General features: G+C 41.7%; 1 protein-coding gene across 1 annotated transcript in view; it reads right to left on the minus strand.

The window, feature by feature from the left end:
• LOC136874404 (kunitz-type serine protease inhibitor A) overlaps positions 1 to 3,683 on the minus strand; it is a 51,288-nt gene extending 47,605 nt beyond the window's left edge. The window contains exon 1 of the mRNA XM_067148037.2: positions 3,503 to 3,683. Coding sequence (XP_067004138.2) covers positions 3,503 to 3,593 — 91 coding nt within the window. The 5' untranslated portion in view covers positions 3,594 to 3,683. The remainder of the gene's footprint in view (positions 1 to 3,502) is intronic.
• Between the last annotated feature and the right edge of the window lie 16,377 nt (positions 3,684 to 20,060).

Below are 20,060 nucleotides of genomic sequence, written 5' to 3' on the forward strand. Positions count from 1 at the left end.
TAGCAGCACGAGAAGCAGACTGAATTGGTTCAGAGAAACCAGTTTTTGTTATATTCGTTTTGTTGAAGGCTAGATTCCTATCCGCTGGAGGGTATTTTGACAAGTACAGGTAAGATCAAATAACACGAAATGATTCATTGAGACTTAAGGTGTAGGTGGTAGCAGAGTTGTTTAAGGTTCTAGCGTGACAGACTAATGTAATTTAAACTACTAAATTATCTTTAACAATAATAATTCTCAAGCGTGATAGTAAGCAAAAATATGTATATTAAGTCAGGCTTGTGGGCTGAATGGTCAACATCGAGGCCTTCTGTTCAGAAGATCCCGGTTTACATTCTCGGCCGGGGATTTCAATCGAGTCTAGTTAACTCCTCAGATTCGTGGAGTGGGTCTTTGTGTTTGTAGCAACACACTTCTTTTCATACATACACATACAATGCATCGCCCTACCAACCACCACAGAAATAAATACGCGATAGTGAATATGTTCTTCCACATATGGTTGGCGTCAGGAGGGGCATCCGGCCGTAAAACAAAGATAAATCCACATGCGCAAACATCTTGAAACCATGACGCTATCAGAGTGTGGAAAAAGTTGCAGATTAAGAAGATTTGTATTAAACTAAACGAAAGCCCTTTATTTATTCCTTCTTACACGCTAAAGCTTGCTGACGGGAGGAACGGCAACAAAGTTATGTTTATATGCATTTTTTGTAAGAGATTACGAATATTTACACCGATATACCGTCGACTTGATGTGAATAAAATCCGTCTGTTAATTTACGAGGCTGTGGTTTCTTTATCACCGGGCGAGTTGGCCGTGCGGTTAGGACCGCGCAGCTGTGAGCTTCCATCCGGGAGATAGTTTGATTGAAATCCACTGTCGGCAGCTATGAAAAAGGTTTTTCGTGGTTTCCCATTTCCACACCAGGCTAATGCTTGGGCTGTACCTTAATTAAGGCCACGGCCGCTTCCTTCCCACTCGTAGGCCTTTCCTATCCCATCGTCACCATAAGATCTATCTGTGTCGGTGCGACGTAAAGCAAATTGTAAAAAAAAAAAAAAAAAAAAACAGTTTTCTTTATCGGCAGATGCAGTTGTAGTTTGAAAAGGAAGCTGTTTTAGCCTATATATTAAATACCACTCCCGTGTTCATCTGAAGTTGATGATGTAAACTATGGAAAAATACTTCCAGAATGGCTTACTTAAGTTTTAATAGCTGCCTCTGTGGATCCGTGGTAGAGTGTCGGCTTCCGAATCCCAAGATTGCGGGTTCAAACCCGGCAGAGATAGTCGGATTTTTGAAGGGCGGAAAAAAGTCCATTCGATACTCCATGTCGTACGATGTCTCCATGTAAAAGATCTCTGGTGATACATTTGGTATTTACCCGACAAAATTAATTAAATCTCAGCCATAGACGTCCAAGAGAGATCCGGTTTACTATGTCTGCCATCTAGCGGACCTAGAGTAAAACGGAACGTCGAAATTGATGAGCAGACAGCCAGATGGCGTCAAATCACAATGTCTGCACACGGTAGCTGAGGCCATACGATTATCATATTAAGTTTTAATCACATAGTAGTGTTATCTGAATCTTAGTGAACTCTGCTTCTGTCAGATTTTTAAGATTAGTCTCCATAACGTACCAGAAACGAACAGGGTAAAGTATATATTCATCTAGTAGCCGCTGGTCGAGACTAACTCAACTGTGCGGGGTCCATGCTTTTTCAAGGAAACATTTATGTTACAAGACATAAAAATTGTACGATAATGTGTCCTATGACAAATCCGTTCAGGGCCGATAAAGGAATATATATTTAAGAATGGGTTCGGACGACAGGGGTTATATTTTATTTACGATTTGTAAATGTGTCAACTATCTATTTTAAAATAACATATTTCTCAATTATTGGAGTTTAACACATTACTGGTAATTATAGAATACAAGTGCATATTTTATACTTAATTTAATTAATTAAATGTGAGATTTTTCTACCATTTCCTGGCTCTTTCGAAAAGCTTAATGACACGGCTCCATAAACAATCACCTGGCTCGTAGGACTGCTCAAATAATGTTATTGGTTTTACGTCCCGCTAACTAGGCCTACTTTTTAAATGGTTTTCTGAGACGACGAGGTGCTAGAATTTTGTCCTGCAGGAGTTCTTTTACGTAACCCGTGAATGTTGTGGGAGCAACTTATTTCAGGGTATCGAAATGAATCCAAACTCAAAATAATTACTGGCGCACTGACTTCTAAAAGTAAACCACTCGCATACGAGTAAGAAAACTAGCTGACAATAATATTACAACTAATTATATAACTTTTGCATTCTGACATCGTTCTTAGTTATGGAAACAGCTTTGTTGTTTTCATTACTGTAATGTACCATACCTCAGAAGTTGAGAATTACAAGGCCGAGTGGTTACTTGCTTCTCACCAATATGGCCCCAGTTCAAATGGCGGTCAATGCAAGTGGGATTTCTGTTGAGAAAAGTTCTGTCTCTGAGTTTTCTGTTAAAATACTATATACCGAGCTCGATAGCTGCAGTCGCTTAAGTGCAGCCAGCATCCAGTATTCGGGAGATAGTAGGTTCGAACCCCACTGTCGGCAGCCCTGAAAATGTTTTCCGTGGTTTCCCATTTTCACACCAGGCAAATGCTGGGGCTGTACCTTAATTGAGGCCACGGCCGCTTCTTTTCCACTCCTAGCCCTTTCCTGTCCATCGTCGCCATAAGACTTATCCGTGTCGGTGCGACGTAAAGCAACTAGCAAAAAAAAAAAAAAAATCCTACATCTTGTTGGTTACAAGATAATACTTGAGAAAATTAATTTTTAAATCCCATACTAACTCATTTTAGGTTTCTTGGCGGCGATTATCGCTATTACGTATGTTCTATAGAGATCTATGTAATTTTGGTACTTATAGAATTGAACACAATATCATTTCGGAAGAGCCTCCGTGGCTCAGACGGCTGCGTGTCGGCCTCTCACCGCTGGATACTGTGGTTCATATCCCGGTCACTCCATGGGAGATTTGTGCTGAACAAAGTGGAGGCGGGACAGGTTTTTCTCCGGATACTCCGGTTTTCCCTGTCATCTTTAATTCCAGCAACACTCTCCATTCTCATTTCATAGCATCTATCAGTCATTAATAAATCACTTTGGGAGTGGCGACCCCATCGTACTAATAGCCTATATATGATTAATTCATTATATCCTGACCCGGTCAATGACTCGCAAACAGGTTGTAGGTTTTCATTTTTATTTTCATTTCATTTCGGAAATGTGAATTTCTACAACCCTTTTCAGTTTCTCTTGGGTTTGCAGCAAACAAAATTTTACGAGATTCTTTAGATACGCCTCTTCCATCAAAATTGAAATTCCTACGTGTTACCAATCTCTGATTTACTTTTGAACCCGACATCTTCGAAAGGAGAAGGAAATAACTAGGTTGACGTAAATAACATTCTGAAGTGCGAAAAAAAAAAATGTACTCACCAACAATGGCATCGAAGTATTGAGGTCGTTTGCTTGCCGCCCACGCTAGCGTGATAACGCTCGCCAACAATAGCAACTTGTAGAAGGCCATGACTAAACACTGCTGGTATGTACTGGTGAAGAAAGTCTAAGCACGCTCTCTTGAAGTCTGTAGACTGACTGGTAGTTGGAACAGGTAACGGTCGGCTGTTAGCTAGGTCGTGTGCAGCTCAGCCTTATAAAGAGAGAGGTGCTTCAAGAGAGGGGGGCAGGCGATTTGATAATACCTCAGTGGGGGAGGCTACACACGACAGGTGTATATGGGTGGGGAATAACAATACTATTGTCCTAGACGTGTGGGTGGTAGATAGTGTATTATGGTCCATAATCTAGCCGCATCTTCATTAACTTAGTAACTTTCCCGAGGTCGTTCCACCAGTTCTGAACAGTATTGGATTCCTCTATTGACTGGCTAGGTATATTCTGCCATCAAGACTGCAATACTGAATCGCAGCACGTATAATTTTTAACATCGTACAAGTTTTACCCAGTCAAAAATCATTAATGGCTTATGTACTTTATAGATTTAAGGTGGTCAAGTTTTCACTGCTTCTCGTAACTGCTACGTAGATTAGCTCATTAGAGTCCTTAAAATGCGTCATATCTGTTTCGGTACTGGCATTCAAAGAACTTCTTTCTGGCAACATTTCATTACATGTTGTAAACTTCATATTGGTCCATGGTGGAAATTTAGTATGTTAACAACTCAATCAATCAATCAATCAATCAATCAATCAATCAATCAATCAATCAATCAATCAATCAATCAATCAATCAATCAATCAATCAATCAATCAATCAATCAATCAATCAATCAATCAATCAATCAATCAATCAATCAATCAATCAATCAATCAATCAATCAATCAATCAATCAATCAATCAATCAATCAATCAATCAATCAATCAATCAATCAATCCTGATCTGCATTTAGGGCAGTCACCCAGGTGGCATATTCCCTACCTGTTGTTTTTTTAGCCTTTTCATAAATGATTTCAAAGAAATTGGAAATTTATTGAATATCTCCCTTGGTAAGTTATTCCAATCCCTATAATTTCCACCTTTCCACCACTTTAATAATCTTTGATTATTCTTACGTTAAAATAACATTAATCTATTTAAAAAACGGTACACATCGAGCGAGTTGGCCGTGCGGTTTGGGACACGCAGTTAGCTTGCATCCGGGAGACAGTGGGTTCGAATCCTACTGTCGACAGCCCTGATGATGGTTTTCCGTGGTTTCCCATTTTAACACCAGGCATATGCTGGGGCTGTACCTTAATTAAGGCCATGGCTGCTTCCTTCTCACTCCTAGGCCTTTCCTATCCCATCGTCGCCGTAAAACCTATCTGCGTCGGTGCGACGTAATCAAATTGTAAAAAAAAAGGTATATGTTTCGTTTGCTTTTGAAAACATCTTCAACCGTGTTCATAGTTGAAGATTAAAATTCACACAAAGTACCAGTTTCATAAATACACACAATTAACAACACATTGTTAAGAATATCTATGTATACAGAGTGTTAGGGGTATACGTGCAGATATTAAGCTAGTCGGCAAAGAAAAATACATCTCACAATATATGCTATATACTTTTTACCTTGTCCTATTAGTTTGCCCGTAACTGACCCAAATATTTCAGGACCTAATGTGTTCTGAACGGCCGTAACAGGATACGCCGGTTACGTCATTTTGTCCACGCGTAGTGGACGTACAATAGCAGAGTATAGGGCTTGTTGAACCTGTTTCTTATCGCAGGCCAACACATGTTGTTGTGCACTTCCCCTAAAGGCTTGGCAAGTAGGAGAGGTTGACTCACGTGTCTGGCCACTTGCTGCACTTGAAAACCGGTCTAGGGTAGTCTGTGTGAAAAGTACACAGAATCCTTACAGTGACGTCGAAGATCCGTACCACCACATGCATGCGAAGCAAGTGTTGTGTAGTTGTGTGCGATTTATAAGACGTCAATGGCATTACTCAGTGATCCAAGCTGACAAAATTAAAGGAGATAGTTAATAAGTAATGAAAAATGGGCGCAACATTTCTGTGCTGTTATTGCGACAGTCTACGATGAACTTCTGACAATAGACAATGCGAGTTGTCTATGCTTATTCATAAACTTTTCAGGTCAATGAAAGGACGGTGGACACTGAAAGAAAAGACTATAAGTGTTCAGTGAAATTGTTATTAATGAGACAAATTTCAAAAACCGTAGTTTGAACCATCGTGAACATTGCTCGAAGGAAAAAGAGCTACTGTGGAATTGCCGCCGAGCATTTGTAATAGAAGGCTTATTCTTCCTTTTCCTAATATGTTTACCCTCCAGGGTTGGTTTTCGCTGGGACTCAGCAAGGGATCCCCCTCTACCGCCTCAAGGGCAGTGTCCTGGAGCGTGAGACATTGGGTTGGGGATACAACTGGGGAGAATGACCAGTACCTCGCCCAGGCGGCCTCACCTGCTATGATGAACAGGGGCCTTGCGGGGGGATGGGAAGGGATAGACAAGGAAGAGGGAAGGAAGCGGCCGTGGCCTTAAGCTAGGTACCATCGCGGCATTTGCCTGGAGAAGTGGAAAACTGCGGGAAACCACTTTCAGGATGGCTGAGGTGCGAATCGAACCACCTCTACTCATTTGACCTCCCGAGGCTTAGTGGACCCCGTTCCAACCTTCGTACCACTTTTCAAATTTCGTGTCAGAGCTGGAAATCGACACCGGGCCTTCGGGGGGTGGCAGCTAATCACACTAACCACTATACCACAGAGGCGGACAGAAGGCTTATTACTGGACAGTAAGTGCCGATAGGTAAAATGACTGTAATGGACCCGCTTAATTAGAACTTCCGTAATCATAATAATATTACTACTACTACTACTAATAATAATAATAATGTCTTTACGTTCCACTAACTAATTTTCACGGTTTTCCGAGACGCTGAAATGCCAGAACTTCTTACCGCAGTGTTTTTTAATGCAAGTAAATCTACAGACACGAGACTGACTTATTTGAGCACCTTCAAATACCACCGAACTGAGCCGCCATCGAACCTGCCAAGGTGGGATCAGAAGACCAGCGCTCTATCGTCCGAGCTACTCAGTCCGGCATTAGAGGTTAGAATAAATTTGTCGAGTGGTTAGGGGCGCGCAGCTGTGAGCTTGCATTTTGGTGATAGTGGATTCGAACTCCGCTGTCGGCAGCCGGGAAGATGATTTTCCGTAATTTCCCATTTTCACATCAGGGAAATACTGGGACTGTACCTTTATTAAGACCTCGAACACTTCCTTCCCACTTGTATCCCTTTTCTCTCCCATCGTCGCCGTAAGACCTACTTGTGTCAGTGCGACGTAAAACAATATGTAAGTACATGTTTCGGTAATTTCGGAGACATGTCCGCAATTATAAGATTAATAATAATTCGGACTTGTTAAAAGTTCACTATTTTCTTTAGTATTTTCTGACAGATTACCAGCTACGAAGTTTCAGTGGGGAGTTTAACTTTTATTTTTATAATAGTTAGTAATAATAGACTAACACAGTTTTTATTATAATATTGGTACGTGGCTTTACGACGTATGCAAGCTGACAGCCGCGCGCTCCTAATCACACGGCCAACTCGCTCAGTAATAATAATAATAATACTAATAATAATAATAATAATAGTAAATGTTTACGTGCCAATGGAGACGCGTGGTTTCGGAATTTTTCCCACAGGTATTCTTTAACGTGCCTGTAATTCTACCGATCAGAAGCGGACGTATTTGAGCACCTTCAAATACCAGCGGACTGAGCCAGGATCGAGCCTACTAAGTTCATGAAACCAAAGCTTGAACCGTCTGAGCCACTCAGCCTGGCAACGTTTATTTTGATACGTTTAATAGGCACTGCAAAAGCAGAATGCTTTAATTTACTATTAAACAAGTTCTTTTCGTTCGGAAGCACGAAAGGGAGGTACGTTTAATTTATTTATTTTTATAACATGTCCCTTATTGGTATGAAGCAAAATGTTCGATGTGCTTTGAAACTTCAATTCTGATACTACTCACTTGGAAATCCTATCCCATGCATTCTTTCGTTGACGTAAGAAACTTTATTTACGTACACGTCAACATGGGGTGTTTCTGCATATGGCGAGTTGGTCTACGAAGAATCCATAGTATTGAAATCACACCGTGGGAGAATATTTCACGTAAGCAGTTTGACAAATTCACTAGACCTGTCACGTGCCGGTTAGGTTGTCTGCTGTTCCTAGCGACGGGGATGTGGTGGGACGGGTTCCCGCCCCTACATGAAACCACCGGACTAGAGGTATGAGCTGTCTGTCTGACCTTGACCTGAATAACAGCTGTCAGAGGGGCGAATTATCGTCCGTACTAGTACGCGAGTTACTTCGTTGTAGTAGTATTTGAATAATGCCAGTGTATGAATACCACGAATACCATGATATACTGCTAGTGTATCGTGTGGCAGAACAGAACACGCGTCGCCCTCCATGAATCTATCGGAAAAGGCTTCCCAACAGACAGGTGCCGAATCCAGCAACGAAACTTGCTGTACTGCAGCGTATTCGCGATACAGGTTGTGTTACATCACGCTTTCAGAAGCGATGGCCTAAACGGCCACGTGTAATTCTAGACGCGGAAGAAGACATCCTGACAATGGAAATGAAGTGGCGTATGGATATTAGTGCCGGGAGATCCCAGGACGGGTTCGGCTCGCCAGGTGCATGTCTTTTGGTTTGACTCCCGTAGGTGACCTGCGTATCTTGATGAGAATGAAGTGAGGATGAAGACAACACATACACCCAGCCCCATGCCAGGGAAAATAATCATGGTGGTTAAAATACCGACCCTGCCGGGAATCGAACCCGGGACCCCTGTAACCAAAGGCCAGCACGCTAACCGTTTTGCCAAGGAGCCGGGCATCCTAACAATAGTAAACGATGATCCCGGGCGCCGTACGCATAGTATAAGACGTGCCGTTGCTGTACCAACTTGGACCATACGTAGGACACTGCATGAAGAACGAGTGCATCCTGACCATATTCAACGGGTGCAGTGTCCTTGACAGCTGATTACTATTTTTTTACGAGTTGATGTACCTCGCCACGACACAGATAGATCTTACGGCGACGACGGGACAGGAAAGGGCTAGGATCGTGAAGAAGCAACAGTGGCCTTAATTAAGGAACAGCACCAGCATTTGCCTGGTGTGAACATGGCAAACCACGGAAAACCGTCTTTAGGGCTGCCGACAGAGGAGTTCGAACCCACTATATCCCACTCATGGGCTGTGGAACATCCCCATTCAGTAGGAGAAGGCAATTTCCAGCACCGGTTATGAATTAATATCTGGATGGGTGTAGTAAAAGTCGGTTACGTGGACTAATCATCTTTTTATTAATGTTACCTTGCTCCTGTAGATACAGTACGTTACTTGAGCTTTCAGAGGACGTGTCGCTTCGACTACGCAGAACCACGTGGATTTTACACGATGGTGCAGACATTTCCTCAACGGTGGACAGGACGATGTGGAACTATCAATTGGCCAGCCAGATCTCCAGACCTTATTCCAATGGACTTTTATGTCTGGGGGAAAATGAAACACAAAGTATATCGAACTGAAGTAACCACTTCGGACGACTTCCGTGAACGTATTGTTTAAGCAGCAGAGGATATTCTGAACAACCCTGGTGAAATGAAATGAAATGTCGTATGGCTTTTAGTGCCGGGATATCGCAAGACGAGTTCGGCTCGCCAGGTGCAGGTCTTTCCATTTGACTCCCGTAGGCGACCTGCGCGTCGTGATGAGGATGAAATGATGATGAAGACAACACATACACTCAGCCCCCGTGCCATTGGAATTAACCAATTAAGGTTAAAATCCCCGACCCGGCCGGGAATCGAACCCGGGACCCTCTGAACGGAAGGCCAATACGCTGACCGTTCAGCCAACGAGTCGGACACAACCCTGGTGTCTTGGCTCGAATGCGTCGCAACCTGCAGAGAAGCCCAGGGTGTTCACTTTGAACAATTGCTACGAGTTTTACTTTGGTATGTCAGATGTTACGCCATTTCTGCAACGTAATGGCTTGGGAGTACAGTACAGTATCGTTATAGTATTTTGAGTCTCCATAGGTCGATATTGTCATAAATCCGAGCAGGGAGATTGATGTACCGGTAACAAAAATTATAAATCGAGAGTTTCAGTGCGCGAGTGCGGAAGACGTGCTTGTTAAAACGCTAGACATTGACCTTGAACGCATTTCGGCAGTTGCTCAATCCTACACTGCATGTGTTTTTTTTTGCTACTTGCTTTACGTCGCACCGACACAAATACGTCTTATGGCAACGATGGGACAGCAAAGGGCTAGGAGTGGGAAGGAAGCGGCCGTGGCCTTAATTAAGGTACAGTCCCAGCATTTGCCTGGTGTGAAAATGGGAAACCACGGAAAACCATTTTCAGGGCTGCCGACAGTGGGGTTCGAACCTATCTCCCGAATACTGGAGAGTGGCCGCACTTAAGTGACTGCAGCTATCGAGCTCGGTTTTTTTGGTTCTTTACGTGTGTTCGAGGAATTTATATTTTGTTTCTTATTCACTACGAGTTAAAACAGAAGACACTTTGGGTTTTTAAGGGCCGATGACCTTAAAACAGCAATCATCATCATCATCTTCATCATCATCATCATCATTAACACGTATAAAAATTCGAAAAATGCTTGTTTTATATTCATCACTACTGAAATATGAAAAAAAAATCAATCAAATTAGTTATTTCATTCCCACACCTCGCAGAGGGGTGGGTGGGCCGTCGGCTGTACGTGTAGCTCTTGGGCCATGGAGTAAGGAAGTAGAGTTGTGAGGATGAAATAATTCAAGTTGGTCGTATGTCTTGTACATACAATAAATTGAATTGAACATGTTAGTAAATACCTGACCGCGCAGAGAGATAACCGCAGCAACAACACGGACCCCAGAGGAGGCCCGCAGAACACACCACCCAGGACAGAGACCCCCCAAACACCACATTTATTGAGTAAATTTTCATGGTACGATGTTGACATAGTACAATGTTGACATGCATACCTGGGTAAATAAATAAACAAACAAACAAACAGAGAGAAGTGGTTGGCCTTGAACTTGCTGTGCCGAGTGAGACGAGTTCTTAGTCCAGATATGTGAACAAAACAAGCACTGAGGTCATTGACCATGCTACTCTCTTAAAGGCTACAGAGCAGATTAAAGGCGATGTATCACAAGGCCAAACTTAAACATGTAACAGAACGTAAGATGTAACTGTGACACATGAGAAACGAAACACACCCGGCTGGGGAAACAAACACAGATCTTGCAGCACTGTCTTGAAGCACAGGACAGAAACATAAAGGACTCCGGCACACGACACAAAAGGTGAATTAAAGACGGAAAAAGTATTGTGTGACATGAAGCTAAAGAGAAGTTATAAATAAACGAAATAAACTAAATAATAATAATAATAATAATAATAATAATAAATAACAATAATATTAATAACAAAACATCAAATATGAATAACAAGTATACGACTTAAAAGGAAAGTAAAAAGAGGAATAAGACGAAAGTATGAACAGGTGAATAATAATAATAATAATAATAATAATAATAATAATAATAATAATAATAATAATAATAATAATAATAATAATACCAGTAATGATATTTGCTTTACGTCCCACTAACTACTCATACTGTTTCTGGAGGCGCTGTAATTTAGTCCCGCAGGAGTTCTTTTTACGTGCCAGTAAATCTACCGACACGAGGCTGACGAGCACCTTCGAATGCCACCGGACGGACCCAAGATCGAGCCTGCTAAGTTGGAAACAAGAAACCAGTGCCTTAAACGTCTGAGCAGCTCAGTATGGCCACTTTTATTTTGATAAATTTATTAAGCACTACAAAAGGCAACAGTAAGTTATGCTTTATTTTACCATTACACATATGCGTTTTCGTTTGCAAGCACGAAATAATAATGTAATTTTTTACGTCCCAATAACTACTTTGACGGGTTTTGGAGACGCCGAGGTGCCGGAATGTTGTACCGCAGGACTTTTTTAATGCAAGTAAATATACAGACACAAAACTGGCGTATTTCAGCACCTTCAAATACCCCCGAATTGAGCCTCCATCGAACCTGCCAAGATGGGATCAGAATACCAGCGCTCTATCGTCCGAGGTACTCAGCCCGGCATTAGAGCTTGGAATACGTTGGTCGTGCAGTTAGGGGCGTCAAATTGTGAACTTTCATTGGGGAGATACTGGGTTCGAACTCCACTGTCGACAGCCCTGAAGATGGTTCTCCGTGGTTTCCCATTTTCACATCAGGAAAATGCTGGAGCTGAACCTTCATTAAGGTCACGAACGCTTCCTTCTCACTTCTACCCCTTTTCTGTCCCATCGTCGCCAAAAGACCTATCTGTGTCGGTGCGACGTAAAGCCAAATTTAAAAATCATCATAATTAGGACATTATACAACTGTCGAGATCCATAGTTATAAACGATGAGAAGTATTTTCTAGGCAGACATTATTGGCGAGTAGTCAATAATAATAATAATAATAATAATAATAATAATAATAATAATAATAATAATAATAATAATAATAATAATAATAATAATAATAATAATAATAATAATGGTATTTGCATTACGTTTACGGTTTTCGGAGACGATGAGGTGCCGGAATTTAGTCCCTCAGGGGTTCTATTTACGTGCCACTAAATCTACCGGCACGAGTGTGACGTATTTGAGCACATTCAAAAACTACCGGACAGGGCCAGGTTCGAACCTGCGAGGTTGGAGTCAAAAGGCCAGCACCTCAACCGTCTGAGCTTCACAGCCCGGCAGGAAGCACGAAATGTATGTACGTTTAATTTATTTATTTGCATAACATGTCCATTATTCGTTTGAAGTAAAACGTTGGCTGTGCTTGCCTAATTCAATTCAATCCCATGCTTGCTTTCGTTGGCGTAAAGACATATGTTTTCAGGTCATTTTCATACTCACTAGACCACGGGGCTGACGACCACAGATATCCCAATCCCCTAAATGACGTAACAGCAAATGAACCAGTATTAACTCTGACAATTCGATACAGCTCCAGGGTCCGAAACCGATAACTAGGGTTGTCTGACGCCCCTAAGACGGAAACTAAATACTAACAACAACAAAACCAGTCCGGCGAGAATGTAACGTAACATGGTGTACACCGGTAGCAGCCTTCAGCTGTTATCGTAGTTCAGTTGCTCGTAAACATAAAACCAGTTTGGCAAGTATATTGCGTAACATCTCGTGGAATTACAAAGGTAGCGTTCAGCTGTTACAGTAGTACATTTGCTCCGAAACATAAACAGAAACCAGTTTGGCACGGATGGCGCGTGACTTGCCTGTTATCAACGGAAAGCTATTCATTCAAGAACAAGGCATACTACCTATTCTAAAAACATCGTATCACTTTGCTCTCGAAGATAACTTCCGCGGATTACTAAAAGTTTGATATATAGTGGTTCGTCACATCGTTCTGTATTGCTACAAGAAGTATCTGCACGTATACACCTAACACCCTGTATAAAATAAGAGTTTTGTCTGTACATTGCTAAGAATTTGAAGACAATGGTATTTCTGTATCGGACATGTCAACAGTAACGAGGAAATGCACTTTTTACTTTTCCGTAATTTCTGTCTGTCTGTCTGTCTGTCTGTCTGTCTGTCTGTCTGTCTGTCTGTCTGTTTGTATGTACACGCATCACGAGAAAACGGCTGAAGACAATTTAATGTAGAGTCGGGGGATGAACCACTGCAATGTAGGCTATATATCATTTTATTCAAGCTGAGTGAAATGGTAGTTTAGGGGTAGGCGCCTAAAATTTAATTTTTAAGTACCTATGTTATTGGTCCTATAGAAAAGTACTACATAACAAAAGCTATAGAGAATACAATTTCCGGTCATTTATGTTCTTTTTTTCAGTTTTACCGTACCGACTATGGTATTTCAGAGTCGGAAGAAAACTAAATGTGAAGGCCTACAGAATCGAAAGCACGTAACATTGATCAACAATTACATTACAATGGTCATTGTTTGTTGTGATGTTCTTTGCATCTTATGGTGCCCTCAACACCGATCGATGGGGTTACTGCTGCGTACCGAGTATAACAGCCTGACAGAATATTGGCAGGAAATAGCTGCGGATTTAGAAAACTTTTTTCTTTAGCATGCCATTCCTCTGGTTCATACATTGTCTGTTACTGCTGGAACGTAACACACTGGTTCATAGTAGTATTCCAGCTATTCGATCCCTACTCTGACTCGCTGTTTTGAATGAGCAGTGTGCACATTTGGCAGAGGCTCATATAGTAGTAGTAGTAGTATGACCTGGTCTAGAATTACAATTTAGGCCTATTCTAAATTATAGCCCCACAATTCACTAAATAATTCAATATTCAACCCTGAAAAGAGGCGTTTCTTAAGAAAGCGTCTTCCTCTTCACTTTTATTAAATTCAACATTCATTTTATTCCAAATTAGCAGTGAAGAGGAGTTTTCTCCTCTGGCTTGGAAGTAAGAATTGCCTCCAATTCAGATATATTTTTCCGCCGCCAGCGCAGCGAAATGAGGTTTTCTGACTCATCGGGCACTCCTAGGAAACAGATTAGTAGAAGGGCATGGATTTTCCCTTGGACGCTCCACTATTCGACTCCCAACTACCCTCCCCCCTCCCCCTCCGCCGAAAAAAGAGGAAGAGTGTTCACGGAACACGGCTGTCTGCGGCTTGGTCATTCCAGCTCTGGAACTTTGGTCTGTTAGATCGGTAGCGTAGTACTGTTCGTTAAAAGTGAGAAAATGCGTGTTTTTTATTTGATGGAGTATTTCATATTGCTTTTAATCGCGCCATTCCTACTGACATCATTGTAATGACCTATGTTCATTTCACTAGGGAAAACCATTTAGATAGTTTTTCTGAGGATGTAAAAAAGCAGGTGGAGAGTGAGTGTCTGCCATTATAATGAAAACTCCCCAACCTGATTGTGACTGATGGTAGGTAAGCGGGCCTACCATTACAATGAAAATTCCCTAACCCAGTCTTCATATGAGAAAAGACGTTTGGTGACATCCCCGTCGCGTTTCTAGGGTAACGTTAAGAGCTATGCAATTTAATACAATTTTACTCACAAGGTGTACACTACCTAACCTAGAATTCTGTATACAATATAGTGAAGCACGGGTACATCAGCTTGTGTTGTCCTAATCGTCGAAAAGGCTTAAACAACTATGACCAGGCGAGTTGGCCGTGCGGTTAGGGTCGCGCAGCTGTGAGCTTGCATCCCATCGTAGCCATAAGACCTCTATGTGTCGGTGCGACGTAAAAACAAATAGCAGAAAACATCTATGAGTCTTTGAGTCTTGGAGTGCCATATCTTGCACGTAAAGGCACGTTAGACGTGAAATCCTCTTGAACATTTGTTTTAAAATTTATCTTAATAACCTTCTGAAGAATTACAGCTATATACAATTAGTCAGGAAAAGAGCATTCGGCAGGTCACTTACTGAGAGTTGAAAGGGAAAATTTCTTAATTCGGACCAAATGGACCGATTGTGTTCGAATTAAGAAGCAACTCTACGTGCAGTTGTTGTTGCCATATCCTGTGTCACCTCCCACGGCTGACTCACACCTGATTACTTGCTAGTATTTTAATCTTGAACACGGCTGAAGATGTTTTCAGAAGAAAACAAAACATGTAGCCTAAATCGCAAAGGCAGATACAGGATTCCCTTAAGGGAGGGGCTAACTTAAAAAAATACCATGAAACAAAAACGAGTAGTTGGGACAGTTTACTTCCGCAGTGAAAAAATTCAGCACTTGTTGCTATGCAATCTGCATCATACATCTCTGCTGCTTTAATAATTCCGTCTACTGAAAACGAAAAATTACTGGGAATAAGCCCTTATAAAGGGTTCACTTTGTTAACAACAGTAATCTTGGCAACGCCGCTAGAAGTAGCTGTAGTTACGTACACAACACACTGAATCTGCTTTAACTACACTTTATTTTACACCACAATTATCGCTACACAAATGTACAAAAACAGCTCACTCCATCTTTACTTTTTTCTGCCGCTTTTTCTCTCGGCAAAGAAGAGTTATCTACGGTTTTTAGTTCACTCAAAGTCCACTAGGGGCGGCCTACAAAGTCTCTATCTAAAAAAATTTGTATGTTTTATTTTCTGCTTCGTTTTTTGGGCTTTTCGAAGAACAATAAAATTCTAACACTAGAAAATTTACGTTTGCTATTCGTTGCATAAAAAATTGTATACTTTCAGCTAATATTTCAAGTATTACTTGTAAAGTAAGAAGTATATTCTCTGTGAATGGTAACACACTGCATCCACAAGCTCGTCGTAACTTTTGAAGCCCTTGATTCGACGGTCATTGCCAACATGCAGCCTATTGTTGCCAGTCCTCCGGCCACTGCTAGGGCGAGTTCAATACTTACTATTCTATAGTCAATACTACATTAATCCCTAGGTAATTTTAATAACACAGCCTACTTATTTAATGCAGAAGAAAACTCTTTAATTAAATCAAATCAAATTTGCAATCTTCTAAATTATACACAAGGAGGTGGGGGAAGCTAAAGCCCCTTTAGCCGCTCCCCGGGCCCGCCTCTGTGTACATGTACCGATTTTAAATATACTAATGTTATTTTAATGTAAGGATAATCAAAAATTATTAAAGTGGTGGAATGGAATTTTTTAACTTGCCAGTTGAGTTTTTAAATGGCAATATTTCTGTACTCCGGTATCTCTGAAAACTGACCCTGTTTAAAGGAATTCTGATAGTATATATTGGTTTTATTTCCTAATAATGGTCTTCATGGAAGCCGAGGTGCCGGAAATATTTTCTTTTAGGAATTCATTTACGTGCTGGCGTAACTATCGACACGAGACTGACATATTGGAAAGAAATGATAAATCTATAACCCTTTTTGTATGCTAGTCTTGGCCTATATTGGGTAAGGGCTGGGAGGCTGTTGGTCATGGTCTTAATTAAGGTAATAATAATAATAATAATAATAATAATAATAATAATAATAATAATAATAATAATAATAATAATAATAATAATAATAATAATAATAATAATAATAATAATAATAATAATTTCGAGTGGTTATTTCTAGCCGGGTGCAGCCCTTGTAAGGCAGACCCTCCGGTGAGGGTGGGCGGCATCTGCCATGTGTAGGTAACTGCGTGTTATTGTGGTGGAGGATAGTGTTATGTGTGCTGTGTGAGTTGCAGGGATGTTGGGGACAGCACAAACACCCAGCCCCCGGGCCATTGGAATTAACCAATGAAGGCTAAAATCCCCGACCCGGCCGGGAATTGAACCCGGGACCCTCTGAACCGAAGGCCAGTATGCTGGCCATTCAGCCAACAAGTCGGACAATACTACTTACTACTTCTACTACTACTAATAATAATAATCCTATAGCCTCAGCTACTGAATTCGTCGTTTCCCATTTTCACACCAGGCTGTACCTTAATTAAGGCCACGGCCGCTTCGTTCCCACTCCTAGCCCTTTTCTGTCCCATCGTCGCCAAAAGACATATCTGTGTCGGTGCGACGTAAAGCAAGTAGAAAAAAACCCTACTGAATTGTAGACCTCCCGAAGTGGTGGCATGTAGACAGCCTGCCTACCAATTTCCCCTATGGGTGAGGGCGGTAGAATAATACCCACGATAACCTCTAAGTGTCGTAAGAGACGAATAAAAGGGGCTACGGGGCTCTTCACTTGGGAGCGAGTGTTGGCAACCATTGGGCCCTTGGCTGAGTCCTGACATTGTTTCTACTTACTTGCCACGCTCCTCACTTTAATTTATCCGATCTGACCTTTCTTAGTCAACTCTTGTTCTTTTCCTACCCTGACGGTATTAGATGATGATGATGATGATGCTTGTTGTTTAAAGGGGCCTAACATCTAGGTCATCGGCCCTACGACGGTATTAGAGAATTCGAGGCCACGTTTCTTTGGCCGATACCTCCATTCTTCGAATTTTTTGGACCCCTTCAATTTTTTTCTCTGATTAGTGTGATATAGAGGATGGTTGTTTAGTTATACTTCCTCTTAAAACAATAATTACCACCACCACTGCTTAACAATTAAGGATTGTGCTGCTGTCTAGCAGCAAAAGTGGACTTGTACTGGTTGGTTCAAATGGCTGACTGAATTTAATGTTATCATATGAGTAAGCCAACATGCCAACAAAAATTATATGGAAGGCCAAGATTATTTTATCACCTCTCAAAAATCGACTAACTCGGCCGAGATCGAACGTATGAACTCGCTAACCCTAGACTGTGGGACCAGCAGTGCAACAAATCCGTATAGTAACCAGGCGCAGTTCTATGCCTTGAAAGAAAATCCAAGCCTGGCTTCTTTTCCTTTGGTCTGATTACCAGTCGTGATCTCGACGCTCCTTTATCTGTTGCAAGTCGAAATGTCGATTATAGTACTGAAATAGTTAAACTTAGAGTGGTTGGGAATTTAACTATTAAAATCCGAGAAGGCGACCAGAGGGTGCCACCTAAATTCTGGCGACAGTCGACGCGAAGAGTCATAGTTGCCCGAAGGGTGAACATTGTAGCCAAATATTTCAGATATGTTGCAGGTTCAAGTCACACACCTGATGATCATGTCCACTACTCACAATCAGCCCTTCCCCTTCAAAAACCTATATGCGTATTTGTACAGATTTATTTACGTTGTCTGAACTATGAAAGCTATTCACAAGCCAATTTTCAAGTGTGGAGCATACTGGGAAGCAAGCTATTCAAATAGACGCTCATGAATACGCAAATTTTCCGTCTTTATTTCAGACTAACAGTACCCGTCTACTTCGCTACATGTATAAAACTCAATGAACTTTAAGCAAAAAATAAAAAATAAAAAAATAAATAAAATAAAAATAAAAATAAATAAATTTAAAATTAAATAAATAAAATAGTGTTAATTGCATAGAATAAACTCCCGGATATTTGTGCCATTAAATGGGACAACTGAAACGAAAAATCAATGAACGCGGATAATCCATTTCAGTAAAAAGTATGGCAACAGAATAGTAAGGTATTTTAAAACACAGCGAGAATATTTATTTTGGAAAGTAGATTTTTAAAACCTTTTACTTTTTGAAGGTTCCCCACTACTGCCACTGTTCCGCACAAAATCATTCAGCTTTGCTTTATATTTCTCAGAACTGGAAACAGTTTGTATTCCTGTTCCATAATCTGCTTAGCTTGTAATCTGAATCTTCTTTCTCGAAAATAAAATATGCTATTTTTGTTTTATTGTCAAATCAGTTTTCTTACGATTTTCTGCCATGAAGAGAGAGAACTGAGGGCCGCACAGACTGATTAACGACAGAAATCTGAGCTTAAATTCAGTGTTTACAAAGACGCTGGGCCAATAACAGTGGATGCAGTACTCTATTAGGGGCTGCCTGGCCGAGGCGGTAAAGGCGTGCTCGGTTCGTCCGAAAGGACGTGGGTTCGAATCCCCGCCAGAAAGTCTTAAAATTTAAGAAACGAGATTTCCACTTCCGGAGGTGCATATGGCCCTGAGGTTAACTCAGCCTACGCCAAAAATGAGTACCAGGTTAATTCCCGGGGGCAAAAGCGGCCGGGCGTAGAGCTAACCACTTTACCCATCAAGTGCCGAGGTTAACAATGGCGGAAGCCTTTACCTTCCACTCCTCCAAGGGCCTTCATGGCCTGTACGGAGGTGACTTTGCTTTGCTTTGCAGTACTCTATTGACACGCAGCAAAGGGTTTATTATTGTCGTAAAAGTTACCTTTCTTAACAATTCAACTTACAGCAAGCCTAGTTCAAAGGCAAGGAAATACACTGACTTAGCAAATGTCATGGGATAGTCACCTAATAGCGTGTGGGGCCTCCTCTGGCCCTGCGAACTGCAGTGAGACGCAGTGGAAGTGAGTCGACAAGTCCCTGGTAGTCCTCTGGACACAGCTGACACCAAATCGTTTGCAGAGCGGCCGCCAATGCTGGTCTGTTCGTTGGTGCAGGATCCATGGCACGGATCCTGTGTTCCAGGACATCCCACATATGCTCGATAGCGTTCATATCGGGGCTCCTGCGTGGCCATGGCAGTCGTTGGACCTCCGCAGCATGTTCCTGGAACCATTCCCGGGCGACGTGGGAGCGATGTGGGGGCGCGTTATCATCCTGAAACACCGCAGAACCGTCTGGGCGCTGGAAGGCCAAAAATGGGTGGAGATAGTCTCCGAGCAGCTCAACATACCGCGTACCATTCAAAGTCTCTTCCAGAACAACTAGGGGGCCCATTCCATACCAGCAAAATGCACCTCAGACCATAACAGAGACACAGCGCCCTAGACCACACTTTCGAGGCAGGCGGGATCCATCGCTTCATGTGGACTGCGCCATACACGGTGCCTCCCATTGGCATGGTGC

This window comes from Anabrus simplex, chromosome 5 (assembly GCF_040414725.1).
Source record: "Anabrus simplex isolate iqAnaSimp1 chromosome 5, ASM4041472v1, whole genome shotgun sequence".
In the NCBI taxonomy this organism is placed as follows: Eukaryota; Metazoa; Arthropoda; class Insecta; order Orthoptera; family Tettigoniidae; genus Anabrus; species Anabrus simplex.